At 32.1% G+C, this 14,735-nt stretch overlaps 1 protein-coding gene across 1 annotated transcript; it reads right to left on the bottom strand.

Annotated features, from left to right (window-relative positions):
• Positions 1-1,255: 1,255 nt before the first annotated feature.
• LOC25495366 (disease resistance protein RPV1) lies at positions 1,256-12,024 on the bottom strand. The gene is made up of 7 exons (XM_024785393.2): positions 11,867-12,024; positions 11,653-11,773; positions 6,801-7,416; positions 5,229-6,333; positions 4,688-4,963; positions 2,804-3,607; positions 1,256-1,937 (listed from the first exon to the last, which is right to left on the bottom strand). The coding sequence occupies exons 1-7, from the start codon at positions 11,873-11,875 to the stop codon at positions 1,455-1,457; spliced, it is 3,414 nt and encodes a 1,137-aa protein (XP_024641161.1). The 5' UTR covers positions 11,876-12,024; the 3' UTR covers positions 1,256-1,454.
• Positions 12,025-14,735: the final 2,711 nt, after the last annotated feature.

The following is a 14,735-nucleotide window of genomic DNA, read 5'->3' as shown; positions in this document are numbered from 1 at the left end:
AAAGGGGGTTAAGTGCCCACCATAAATCTTTCCTTGATTGCGATTATTGACAAGAGAGTATTTGCTCAATGTAGGAGAGTTATGCTACCTTCCACTTCAATTCACAATTAGTGCACCCTAAACTAGTTGAATGAGTGTGCGGTTTGGAAGCCACCAAGGGGGAGGAGTTTGCAGAAACCATGGGAGGCAGCATCATCCTGATACTGAAATGTGATGCGTATTATAAGTTGTATTAGGCGACGCTAAAAGCTGAATAATCTGGCTTCAACTATGTACTTAGTGGTGGCTAACAGTGTCATAGTCGTGATTCGGGTTAAAAGCTGCTTATAGCGGCTGAGAATCAGCCAAAACCTAACACAAGTTCACCACACCTTTCATAATGACTACCCAGTTTGACACCACACTCATGGCACCACAATCAGCACATTCATTCTTATGTGCAATTTTAATAGCTATAATTAAAGCCGAATCAACCATCAATTTAATACCTAAATTATTATTGAATCTTAAATTTAGTCTTTAAACTATATGAAATCCGTTAATTTAGTCCCTAAAGTATATGAAAATTCATCAATTCAGTAACATCATGATACCAAGGACTAGATTGATGGATTTTAGATAGTTTAGGAACTATTTGGTATGTTGTTATAGTTTATTGATGGATTTTAGATAGTTTAGGAACTATTTCGTATGTTGTTATAGTTTAGACACTAAATTGGTGAAAGTGTGATAATTTAGGGACTGATGATTCATTCAATTAAAGTCAAACAGTTTATTATGTTTGAATGTGTAAAATCTTTTACATTAAAAATATATAACAATGCATATTTGGCATCCTTCTCCAGCTGGCATGTCTAGTAAATCACACTACGCCATGAAAATCAAAATACAATATTATGAATGCTCTACCAGAAATTTGCTAAGAACATAGTACCTACTAGGTTCAATCTAGGACGAGAAGTTCACCTATTTATGCACTGCCAGATGACATAATTGCCTGGTTCACTTCACAATTGGGGGTTCATACCCCCAAACAGTACTTATCTGGCAGCTAAAGTGACTTACATGTTACATATGCAAGCAATATTTTCTATGAGGGTCTAGAACTTGGGTGAGGAATGCCCTATCCAAAAATCAAACCAGTTTTATGCACTGAATTGCGTTATATTTAATGAAATCTTATCAAACTTTGATTCATTTAGATTTCTATGAGGAAAATCAACTTTTACTTTCTCAACTAAGAATTCAAACACAATATGTTCAACATAGATATGTCATATAAAATTTCAAAACTGTACATTCCTCGCAGTCGGTAATACAATTAGAGTGAACTGCCAAAAGCTATATATGACATGGAAGAATTGTAACAGAACAACTTACAATAGTTCACCTCTATTTAGGATTACACAAATTTACCATGTATAGAAACTTCAACAAAAAATAGAAAACAATTGTTAGCAATAAAAAGGTTTGCAGGCACCATCTTTCTTTGATTCATTCCACTCAATTTTCTTTCTTTCTGGTACATCATATAGCTCCACTTTTTCACCAATTTGTTCATCATATACCAGATAAACTGCTGTCTTTTTCACAATGAAACTGTTCTCGAAAACAACAATGACCTCCACTTTGTTACCAGGTTCTATACTTGATATTACCCTCTGGCTCTCCTCATCTTCAAAGGAGACCAATGCCTCACTCTTATAGAGCTGAATGGTGGCCTTTGTGTGGTTTTTCACTAACATGTTTTTAAGGCCACTTGATATCATGTTAGCTGGGGTTGAAGTATAGACAATGCACATCATTGTTTTCAAGCTACGGCCTTCCACTTGGGGAACTTGAAAAGTTACCGAAGAACCTTCAGAATGAAAGGTTAACCAATCTGGATAACCATCAGTGGGAAGCAAACAATCACCGCTCCCATTGAGATCCATATTCTGTATGAATAGAGATAAAATCAAAGTTTTACTGACAAGTATAATAATAACACCTTATCATTTATTCAACACCGAAAGATATAATACTTTTCATAAGGTAATGAATCATATTGTTGATCTTGTGTAAAAGTTTTTCATAATCCATGAATCATATTCAGCCAAAAATAGATCCATAATCTTGTGTAAAAGTTTTTTTTATTCATTATATAAACAAAGTTCATACAAATGATGTCACAACTTTACATGCTACCATAACCAAAATTCATATTCATGGATTACTACCGGTCCAAAAAAAAATTCTGGTCAAAATATGTTCATGGAGTACTTGTAAATCCACTATATAACTACCATGGAAGATGCATACTCATGTTCTGCTTATGAGTAAGATGCTGTTTCTGTTAGTTTGAAAAACAACTCATATAAAAGCTATTTATGAAATTTAATTTTGATTAGAAGTTAGAACATATTTATGAGCATGATCATGACCAGTAGTAAAAATAAAAAAACAAGACTTTTAATTATAGACTTGTGATTTAGTATCAATTATGTAAAAGTATGCAAATTTGAGAGTATATCTTGAAAAAAATGTATATACCATAATTTTTCCACACGCTTGAACATGTGTCACGTAAGCTGTCAATAAATTATAGCAAAATTTGATAGAACTTGGAAGACAATTTAAAAATAATACGTTAAGGATTTAATTATTTTAATTTTCAAGTATTTTACACATATAGCAAATAATTGAATACACTTGCATATACATGTATTGTTATAGACATATACACTTAAGAATTCAAATGCATGAGGTGATACAAACACAGACAAACATACAAGGGGGGAAAAGAGAGATAGATAAGACAAACCTGTACAATTTTCTCTTTCAAAATATTGGTGACTTGGCAATTCGTTCCCATTTGAATTAAAAGAGACTTGAAGGAATGTTCTGATACTTGTGATGTAGAAGTAGTCATATTTGATACCTGTGATGTAATTGCAATTGATTCAAACCCCTTATAATCTGTGGCATATAAGGCATCCAAAATTATTGCAGCATCATGAGAAAGTTGAAGTTCTGAGCTGCACTCCACCCAAAGACTTCGAAGACTTGGAAGGTACTTGGAAATCGATAATAGTTCATGGGAACTACTATTTGGTACATCTACAGAAACAAGGGATGACATGACATTAGATGTTTGAACTAGGGATGAGAGATTATTTGTTGGTGACAACCAAGACCAGATGATAGACGGAAACACATCACGTGAAAATCCTTCATGGCCACATAGAGAAATGTATCCAATGCTTTTTGACCTTACTACTGAAAAGGGTACTCTTTTTATTCCAGTGTTATTTGCAAGCAGAATGGTTAATGATTCCATTTGTTCTATGTCCTCTTCCAACTCGTCAATCATTATACACCCAGAAAGAATGAGAGTTTTCAGAGATTTCAACTTATAGATGCTTCCTGGAAGGCTACGAAGGCTAACACAATCTTCCAAATCTATTAGAAGAATTTCACTGAGATTTCCAATGCTAGGAGAAACCTCAGACAACATTGGACAATCTTTAAGTACCAGCTTCTCAAGATTAGGCATGTATGAAAAGTCTGGGGTGTGTGTCAGACAATGAGAATGACTAAGATTTAGAATTTTCAGTTTTTCCATCCTCTGCAAGAACAGACATGTCAAAGATAAACTTAAGGAAGACTCTTCAAAAAATAAATGGAAACAATTACAATGACTCACTAACCTTGACAGTGGAAAGTAAAATATTTAAAATAATATAGTGCTGCTTTATTGAATACCAATATTAGTGAATTTTTTTGTTAACAGGCTAAATTTATGTACATAGTGGTGCAGAAAAGATTATTAAAAACCATGTTTGAGCATTTTGCCGAGACATCAATAATTTATAATGATAGAATGTTTTAAATGTAAATGTAAATTTAAAGCTTCTTTAATGAAATAGTCAATGCTGCAAAATTCTTTTGATTAGATAATCTGTGGGATACAACAACAACCAAACCTTATCCCACTAAGTGGGATCGGCTACATAGATCAAATTACGCCATAATGTTCTATCATAAACCATATTTTGATCCAACTCATTAACCACTAAATCTTTCCTAAGAGTTTCTCTTCTAGTTTTTCTAGGTCTTCCTCTACCTCTTCTGATCTAACTCTCTTCCATCTGATCTACAGGTCTTTTCTATAGCCTATTTTCTACCATCTATTCTACTATAGGTGATATCCCAACACTCCCTCTAATGTAGTCATTCCTAATCCTATCCCTTCCAGTCTTACCACTCATTAGATAATTTGTGGGATATTTAATTTTAATTCCAGCTTGGTGTAAAACTTTTTTACACTATCAACCAATTATCTATTGCTAAGACAAGTCTCATTCTCACAACTACCAAATAAAGTGATAGCACATCGTTGGATAACAGTGTAAGATAATTTAACACTTGAAAAAGAATCAAATTGAAAATCATTTCCTAATTCCTTAAGTTTTTTCTTTTTTGAAAAGTGCACAATTTATAATTTTAAAATTTAGAATAGTTTCACTGAAGTTTTGGAATAACAAAAAACAATATGCTTCACAACTTGAATATTTGGAATAGTTTCACTGAAGTACTTGTAAAATTTGACAGGCTGGCTGAAATAATTTTGAAAAAAAGTTTTAAAGTACCAAAGATTAAAGTAGGATTACAATTTGAAAGCAAAAAAAGAAATCAAAACTTATACCTGGGCCTCTTTCCATAAAAGTTTGACATTGCTATTCTCTAACTCGATGGAAACCAAGCTTCCTTTGTAAAAGTTTGTAGGTATATGTGTTAAAGAAAATCCATTCCAAGACAGCCATCTCAGATTTCTCGAAAGATATTCAAAATCTCCATCAAGTTTAACCCCAGCAAGTTGAAGCAATCTGAGTCTCGTCATCTTCTTGAATGCTTTAGTACTAAAACATTTTTCATTGGCTCTTGGGAACTTCAAAGTCAGCCCCTTAATAGCTTTTGTTCCCTTTGAAAGCAAAAAGAAAAACATGCAAAGCTTAAAGATACAAGGCAGATAAACTTGCATTAAAGCCAATCATTTGTTACTAGCTAGAAGTGAGGAAGCACCAAACGATTCATAACCAGACTAATTTTCAAAGTTCTGATGGTAATCAACAAAACAAATTACTTCAAAAAAAAAAAATCAACAGAACAAATGAATGCTAACAATTGAATCATCAATTTTTCTTTTCCTTTCCAGATTTAAATGATAAAGCAAATGAAGTTCTTACAGTTTGTTCTGATAATACATGAAGCACATCATCATGAAACCACAACCTGCAACGCTCCTCGAGCTCCTCTGGTGATTTCTCACGAATGATTTCTCTTCCCATATCTCGCAACAAATCATGCATTCCAAGTTTGTTCTTATCATCAACAGTTACAAGACTACGCTCAACAAGGATACTTATTCCAATTTCAGCAAAAAGTCCACATCCATTTAATATAAGTGTAACGTCATTTCGGTCCATCCCAATAAAGAAACAAGCTACATCAAGGAATATTTCTTTCTCAATGTCATCATTTAAAGCATCATAGCTTATTCTTAACTTCTTCTGTAATTGATTATTAGGAATTCTTTTGAGTTTGTCCAATGCACTTTTCCATTCTGTTACCTCCCTATCGAATAAATATGACCCAAGGACTTCCAATGCTAGTGGCAACCCCCCAGAATACTCAACTACATTTCTAGAAATTTCAACAAAATCGTTTGTAGGACTCGCTTGCTTGAATGCATGCCAACTAAATAGCTCAATTGATTCACTTTCAACCATGTGTTTCATTTTAAATACTTTATTAACCCTATTCCCACTAAGTATATGTTTATCCCTTGTGGTAATGATTATTCTACTCCCCGGACCAAACCATTTATGACTTCCGCACAAAGCATTTAGTTGGTCCAATGTATTAACATCATCAAGTAAAATTAGTACTCTTTTACGGCAGAGTCTATCCTTTAATATGATTTTTCCACTTTCAATGCTTTGTATTTTGATTGTCATATCTTTACAGATGTCAAAGAGAAGTTGTTCTTGTAAATTCACTTTTCCAGCATTCTCATCCCAAACTTCCCTAACATTTGCAAGGAAGCTCCTACCTTCAAAATTACGGCCAATTTCATTATAGATAGCTTTTGCAATGGTTGTTTTACCAATCCCCCCCATACCCCACATCCCAAGTAGCAGTACATCATTTGATTGTTGGATGTCTAACAGTTCAATAACATCTTGCACTCGAGAACCAACTCCCACAGGTTTATCAGCAATGAACAAATCTGTCTTATCAAGCAAATGAGTAATTTTTTCAACAATATCCTTGATGGCCTTATTTTCATTCCTATTAAAACAAACCAAAGAAAAGGTGCTTATACAGATGTGTACATGCATGCATAGACATACATATATATGTACATGAACCAAACCGACAGCATATCATAGTTTAACTATTTTTCATTTATTTATAATTATAAAAGTCATCTTTATTTTTTGAACAGAGATAAATTTAATTATAATTATAATTTTTTCTATGGAGCCCCTACCCTAATATGCACCTTAAAAGGAAGGTCCAACGGTGAATCTCGTAAGTTTTACCTCCGGTTAATATTTTTTAAATAAGTAAAGAATAAAAATATTGAAAGTAAAGTAGTATGTTAACCTGCTATAAAAGGTCAAATTCAAGATGTCCAACATTGGACTTCTCTTATGAGGTGCATATTAGGGACGCCATTATCCACGACTCAAAAACATTTTCTATTATTAAATGCAATGAAGAATTTGAAAGCACTAATTGTGAAATTAAATTACTTGGAATCTAGGACTACAAATCCTGCAATGTTAGTCGCCCCTCGAAGCGCCTCTATCCAGCTCAACTTACAATGCAGCAACTCATCTTTCTCTTCCTCTGAAAGGGACTCATCTTCATCCTTTGAAATTCTATTTAAGAGATTTTGAAATGCTTTACCAAACTCGCCTTTCTGGTGACGTACTTCAGAGGGATCTACATCGTAGAACACTGGCACAACTATCTGCCCTATGGTTCGCTGACACTCCATTATCTTTACTAACTCATCTAGACACCATCGCGAATCTGCATAATTTCTTGAAAAAACAATCACAGAAATTCGAGACTCTTCAATCAATTGAAGTAATGATGATATTTGATCTCCTCTTTGAAGCGAATCATCATCCCTAAAAACATTAATTCCAGCATTTTGAAGTGAAGCATAGAGATGTGAAGTGAATGATGCACGAGTATCTTTTCCTCTAAAACTTAAGAACACTTCATAAAGTTTATTTTCCATGGAAAGCACAACCTTCCTCTTAGATTTTTGCTCTAGTTTATCTCGCACCTTGTCGGGGTCCGCTTTTCCAATAACCTTCAATGTATTACTAGAGCAGTCAGATTCAACGCTCTCTACACCTGCATCGTGAACCAAATGAATTAACTCTACCAATCAATGTCCTCGAAGAAATAGCTTAGTGGTATGGGCCGAAATACTAAAAGAATTCAATGAACCTGTTACTAACATTTCCTTCTTCCCTACTAAATTAATTACTAACATTTTCCTATAAAAAAACAACACTGCAATGATCCGTGGTCAATTTAATTTACGTTCCGGCACACCAAAAATTCTAGAGGAAACTGAGACCAATAGTAGTTTTTAAACACCCATGCTCCTCAACCCACCAAAATGACTTTTAAGGATTTGTTTGGATAGACGAAATAGGGTGGAATGGAGTGGTATGAAGTGTTGTTCCATTGTTTGGATTTTTAAAAATGAGTGGAATGGAGTGGTATATGATGAAATCCATTCCATCATCCTTTCTTATTTTTCTTCCCCTCCAATTTGGGGTGTATGAGATGGAATCAAGCCATATAATTAGCTAATTACATTTTTACCCCATTTTTATCTTTTACATCAACCCTGTATTCTGCAACTCCTGTTTCTTCAACTTCATACCAGTTTCTTATACATTGATGGATTAATTTATTGACTAGTGTTATCTAATTTTATCATCACAAATTAATTTCCATATTTATTTATTTATATTAAACTAAATTAATCCTTACTCCTACTATTCACGAGGTTCATGTCAGTTTATTTTTTGAAGTCTGCAATTCCTCTATTTCCTCTGTCTTCCTCAAACTCCATTATGTCGCATGGACCGAACCATGACCCTTTACATATAATGTTGCATGACCCTTTACATTTTGATTCATCCCTGAAAGAAAACAGTGCAAGGAAAGTTTTTTTTTTCCTTCTATAAGTAAGCAATGTAGACTTGGTAGAGCTATTTGTTCTCCTTCCAAAATTTGTGAATATCACCAACAGTTACATATAATGTAGGCGGGACCCATGTGTCTCATTCTTTCCTTTGGTAGTTTCACTTGTTCCAAACGATGGAAAATGCTTCTTTTCCCTCGTCTTTCTCTGCCCCTCAGTATCTTTCCACAGAAACAAACACAATAAATCCCACTGGATCGCGGTCCGGACGACCATCCATTCAGATCCAATGTTTTGACTGCCACCAAATCATTATAAACGCCTGTTTGGGTGAAGGCCTAGCAGCTAAAAACCCAACTCATTCTATATAAATACTAATGCAGTGTAGCATTTGATGGGTATCTCCAGGCACAGATGCAAGTATAGCATATTGGAGTCAGCTGACCCCACACTTAGCTTTCTTTTTCAACCAATAATAGTGTATTTTTCTATATTGACCCCACTTTAACTATTATCTTGCCCACACATAATGACATAACCCAGTTAATACACTAGAGACATATTATATAAACTAATATTATATTGTATGTGTCAAAGTTGTATTACTAATTTACTTTATATGTTGGAAAATGAATCAGTAATCGTTGGGCTTTAAGCCTCTAGCTTAACATTTGGTTTTATTTAAAGAAAATGCCACAAAAAGATATAAAGAAAAATGGTACTCATTGTTCGGTGGAAAATGAAAAGTTGAAAGACTTTGTAGTTGTACGTGACCCACTTACAATACCAAATCATAATCTGAATTCCAAGGCTCGACTTTATCCGTTAGGATTTTCTTTTTTGGAGATTATGAAAACCGACATTCATTTTTGTGAACAATGTTCTAATTTGGGTGGGATTAGTGATCATTCAAGAATGTTGGTGGAAACTAAAAAAACATATTGTTTATGCAATGGTGTATTTACTTTTGAAATTAGCATTACTTTTGCACGTGGAAAATGCAACTGTTGAAAGGAGTTTCTCTTCTATGAAACCATATGAAATATGAGTTTTGTTAAGAATATGCGCAACCATATGGAAGATGAGTTTTTGAATCATTGTTTGGCAACATGCATATAGAGCGATATATTTTATAGTGTTGAAAATGAAAAAAAAAAAAAAAAAATCCAAAAACACTTTCAAAATATTAAGTAATGAAGAGGGTAATTATAATTCTTCGTTATTAGAGTATCTTTAATTTTTGGACATACAATGGTATAATTTATTGTAATCTTCAATGTTTTGCTTAGTGATAATGACTTCATCATTTTATTTGTTATGAATTCATAGATTTTTGTAAAAATATTTATGACAAATGACTGTGACCCCACTTATTGAAATTTCTGCATCCGTCCATGTGTATCCTCACGATTTTTTCTACATTACCCTCTCTTGTTCAAGGGGTATTTACCCCTTCAAGATATCAACCAATCAAAATGTAATAAACAAATGTAACATTAAATGTCAAATAAATGAGTCAATTTTTTCTATAAAAAAAAAAGAATTTTAATAAGGTAACTTTTAATTTTTATTTAATTATATTTAGGTATACAATCTTAATTAATTTACACTATAGGGCTTGTAACAATTAAAATTTCACATCAAATTCAACCCATCATGGCTGTGTTTGGTAACACGAATAAGCTAGCTTATAGCTTCTTGGACTAGCTTATAAGTTTGTTTTGATATAATAAGATGTGTAGGGTAAAAAGCTTTTTCCACTAGCTTATAGCGTTTTTTGAGAAGCTATATCAAGGAGCTTTTGAGCTTATAGCTGGTAGTAAATAACAGCCAAGTTCATAGCTTATTTTTTAAAAAAACAATTGTCACGTTTTCTCCTTAATAAAAAAAAACTGTCATACTTTATTTTATTTTTTAACTAGTAATAGACCCATGCGGTTACGCACGGGTCACGTAACATTGTAGTAATCATATAAAAAATAATTACTTTGTTATTACTATCAAATGTTTTTTTCCATATATTATATATAAAAAAATGTTAAATATTTGAATCGCGTATGTTGTGGATTTTATTTTCTTATGTACACGAAAACAAATTTTTATATACACATATAAGAAAGTTAATAAAATAAATTTTTTAAACTCATGATTATTTTCAAAATATCAACATTAATGTAGTGTTTCTATTAAATAACTTTTTACTTTATATGCAAAACACCGTTCAATATTTTCACCGTACCCGTTGTAGATTTTATGTGATTTATCTTCATAAATAATTTTTAAGTTAATATATGAGAAAGTTGATATGATAAAATTGTAGAAACTCATAAATATTGTCAAAATATAAACATTAATTAGTTAGGCTTGGAAGTAATAAATCTGAATAATGAAGATACATAGAAAATTAGTTAGGCTAGAAAGATAAACAAATATATATATATATATAATAATTTTTTCAAAATGAATAAATTTGTATTTTATTTTGTAAAATGACGATTAAACCCATAAAATTAAGAAGATTGTGTGGATAATTGTGAAATTTTACTCGAGTAAGATTTTCTAATTTTCTTATTATAGTATTAGTAGTAGTAGATTAGTAGTAAAAGTAGATATTTAAATTTGTTGTGTGGAATTGAAAAAATAGTTGTCTGTAATTATCATGATAATATATTGGCTTTTAAGAAGGACAATTATGAAATTTTTTTGGATTTTGATTTTGATATTTTTTTTTTAATAAATATATTGTTTTTTAATAATTTTTTATATATTGTTAGTAGATTAAAAAAATAAATAATATTTAAAATTTTAAAGTATTCCAAAGACTTATTAATTTTGCAACAAAAATACAAATATTGGTGGAAATTTGTTATATCAACTTATCCGTGGAAGTACAAATTAGGAACAATTTTTTTTGTAGAGAAAAAATTGGCTACACCTTTTTGTTTTTAATTAAAAAACAAATAATGTTTTAAAAGTATTCCAAAAACTTATTAATTTTGCATCCTAAAAAATAAATATTTATGGGTTGAATTTGAGTTGAAATTTAATTGTTACAAGCTATACAGTGTAAATTAATTAAGATTGTATACCTAAATATAATTAAATAAAAATTAAAAGTTACCTTATTAAAATTGATTTTTATTATAGAAAAATTGACTTCTTTATTTGACATTTAATGTTACATTTGTATATTACATTTTGATTGATTAATATTTAAAAAGGTAAATACCCCTAAACAAGAGAGAGTAATCTAATCTTCCTTCAAAAAAAAAACAAAAAACGGGTAATCTAGGCCTCGGCCTCTTATCTCACTCTCTTACTCATTGACTTCAAAGGATCAATTCCCTTCCCTCCCATCCCCTCCATCAATTCCAAACCAAACGGATTGACAAGGAAAGATCTGAAATTATGAAAAGTTACAGTAATCATACCGTCGAATTTAAGAACCATTCGTTCTATCTTTTTGGCGCATCCATCACAGTGCATAACAACTTTCAAAACGAAAGAGGCTGGTTTCTCCTTTGCTCCTCGTTTGAACAGCTTCGCTATTAGCTAATTTATGAATAAAGAATAATAATGCGTCAATGACAAGTGGATCAAACACGTGAACCATAGACACTGTTACTGAAAAGGAAACTGACTAACCTTGTTCATCTGGTACCTACTGTTTGTTTGTTTGGTGGATGAGTACTAAATGCTGCTTCAGTGGTTCCTTATGCTTGCTTATCCTTGTTAGATCTCAAGATTATATCATATACACGAGGTTCGTCAACGATAGATAAGTCAATCAACTTAAGATATAATATAGGATTAAATATATTTTTCATCTCTATTATTATATCAACTTTTCTTTTTATTTCCTTTAAAAAATTTCTTCAACTTTTAGTTCGGGTAAAATTTTCCATCTTCATTTTTGCTACTCTTTTAAAGTAAACTCATATGTAGAATATATATTTTTGAACAAAATTTTGCAGAAAAATTCATAATATTATAAGAATCTCTCCTAAAAAATTTAATAAGTTTTATGATTTTTTATATGTTTGACGGTTAAAAAATCATAATTAATTTATGTTTTGTTAAAAAAATTTAGAGGGACAAAAACAAAAAATTTGTATATTTATAGGGACAAAAAACATATTTAACCCCTATAATATAAAGATGCACTTGTTTCGCAACCCATTTTCATAGAGATATGTGTTGGTTAAACGAGAAACAGTCCTTGCACAAATATTTTTAAATTTTTTTTTAAAAGGGTCTGAATGTTTTTTGTCCCAATAAAATTGAGACATTAATCTTTATTTAATTTTAATAATCATTTTCGTCCCTAAAAAAAATTCTGCATTCAGTATTATTTCCTACTCAATTCAAATATGTTTAATTTATGCTTAAACTCTTGACTTTTTGAACAATTTTTTGTAGACGTGTTAAGAACATTACTAAAAGTTCCTCTGCAAAAAATTGTCGCAAAAATTAATTTTTACATTCAGATTTTGTTAATTTTATCTTTAACTTTTGCCGTTTTAAAAAATTCATATTTAATTTGTTTCATGTTAAAAAATTCTAAATTTTAGTAAATGAACATTTCATAGTGTTCTAAACTTGTCTAAAAACAACCGTTCAAAAAGTTAAGAGTTTAAGGATAATTAAACAAACTTTGTTGTAGTAGGGACTAAAATTAAAAATAATTTTTTTTTAGGTAGTAAAAAACCTATTAAAATTAAGTAAGGACTAAACTTAGAAGTTTCCAATTTTATAGGAACCAAAAACATATTTAACCATTTTTAAAACAACCCTCTTTCTTTTATGGGTTAATTATGTTTAAGGTCCCTATAAATAAGCGAGCTTCCAACATTCGTCCTTTTTAAATTTTATTAAATTTTTCATCCCCAACGTTTTTTTTCCGTTTGTAAGTTTGATCCTTGCCGTCAAATTGTGCTGACTAGGCTAACAGAATGCTGACTCAGGCATGACACGTGGACATTTCAAGTGATATGGCTGCCATGTGGTAAATGACATCATATGTTTTTGGTCCCTATAAAATTGGGACCTTTTAAGTTTAGTCCTTACTTAATTATAATAGTGTTTTTAGTCCATATAAAAAAATTATGCTCTCAGTTTTAGTCCCTACTAAATCTAATTTTTTTTTTTTGAACAATCAAAAATGGAATTATATTAACAACAAGAGTCTCATTAGCACAAGGCATGCCTCAAAGATTCCTCAAGGAGGAACAAAATTCAGAAGTCTGTACAACAACAAAACCAACTTAGCCAATACTCAAACATTGTAAAGGGGTTGACCACCATCTAATAGTGCCAAACAAAAAAGAGGCTTTTCTAGCTTTCAACCAACCTAAGGACGAATATTTTACTTTGTCGAGCAACCTGGGCAAAGGAGTAACATAATTATTAAAACACTTATTGTTACGTTCAGTCCATAAAACCCAGACACAGAGTAGCCAAATAAGCTGGAAAAAAGACTTTGTAGCCTTACTGCCACCTGTTGAGTGAACAAACTAAACAAAGTGGTCAGACAAAACATTAGTGTCCACTCCAACAAAACCAATCCAATCACAAACCATTGGCCAAAGTGAAGCAAAGGAAGAGCATGAAAGAAACAAATGTTGCGCAGATTCCAAAGCACCGCAACCAGAGACACACAAACCAGCTTCTGGTGAAATGATACCTTTGTAGATCATATTCGATTTGGTAGGAAAACGATCACGAAGAAGCCTCCAAGCGAAAACTGATACCTTCAACGGAACTTGTCTATGCCAAATCATCTCCGCTAAGTCCACTGGAGGTAAATCTCTAGAAGTCAACACGTAATAAGCCCCCCGAACAGAGTAACCCTGCGTGGAGTCCGGGATCCACAACCACTGATCTGAAACATTAACATGCAAAGAAACATTAAGCAGAAGAGCCCTACACTCCTCTAACATCTCCTCCTCCCACGCCCACAATCTCCGCCTCCAATGCCACGCTTCACCCCCCTCCTCTACCCCAAGAGAAAACAAATCTGTCACTGTAACATATTTATTCTCATAAAGCTCAAACAACCTACGAAAACGTACACACAAAAGAACCGATCCCAACCAAGTATCAAACCAAAAAAGAGTATCATTCCCATCCCCCACCTTCTTAGTAACACATTCCTGAAAACAACCTCCCCTAACATCACCGTCCCCATTCCTAATCCTCCCCACCTCCCGCCACCAAGAAGAACAACTTCGGCCCCCATCCTCCAACCTCCCACAGACTTCGCCATAACGAGTGACTAAAACTCTATACCAAAAACCACCCCTCTCTAAATATAAAACCCATTAAATTACAAAAATATAATAAGATACATCTTCTAGTCATTATTATAAGCAACAATTGACTTTTTAGTTTCACTCAATAAATGTTGTATGTTGTATATTATACAGACAATATACATCAATAGAGCACATACATCATTTATTGAACGAAGCAAAAAAAATTAATTTTTGTTTATAATAGTGACCGAAAGGTGTAA

The sequence above is a fragment of the Medicago truncatula genome, chromosome 6 (genome assembly GCF_003473485.1).
Source record: "Medicago truncatula cultivar Jemalong A17 chromosome 6, MtrunA17r5.0-ANR, whole genome shotgun sequence".
In the NCBI taxonomy this organism is placed as follows: domain Eukaryota; kingdom Viridiplantae; phylum Streptophyta; class Magnoliopsida; order Fabales; family Fabaceae; genus Medicago; species Medicago truncatula.
The sequence above is the reverse complement of the archived record's forward strand: the minus strand, read 5'-3'. Positions and strand labels throughout refer to the sequence as shown.

Bases quoted from the DNA above. Each gene is read 5' to 3' on its own strand.
- LOC25495366 (XM_024785393.2), bottom strand. The intron at 7,417-11,652 runs GTATGATTACTG...TTCACGATGCAG, and splicing joins AATGGTTCTTAAATTCGACG to GTGTAGAGAGCGTTGAATCT. The intron at 1,938-2,803 runs GTTTGTCTTATC...CTATTCATACAG, and splicing joins TGAAAGAGAAAATTGTACAG to AATATGGATCTCAATGGGAG.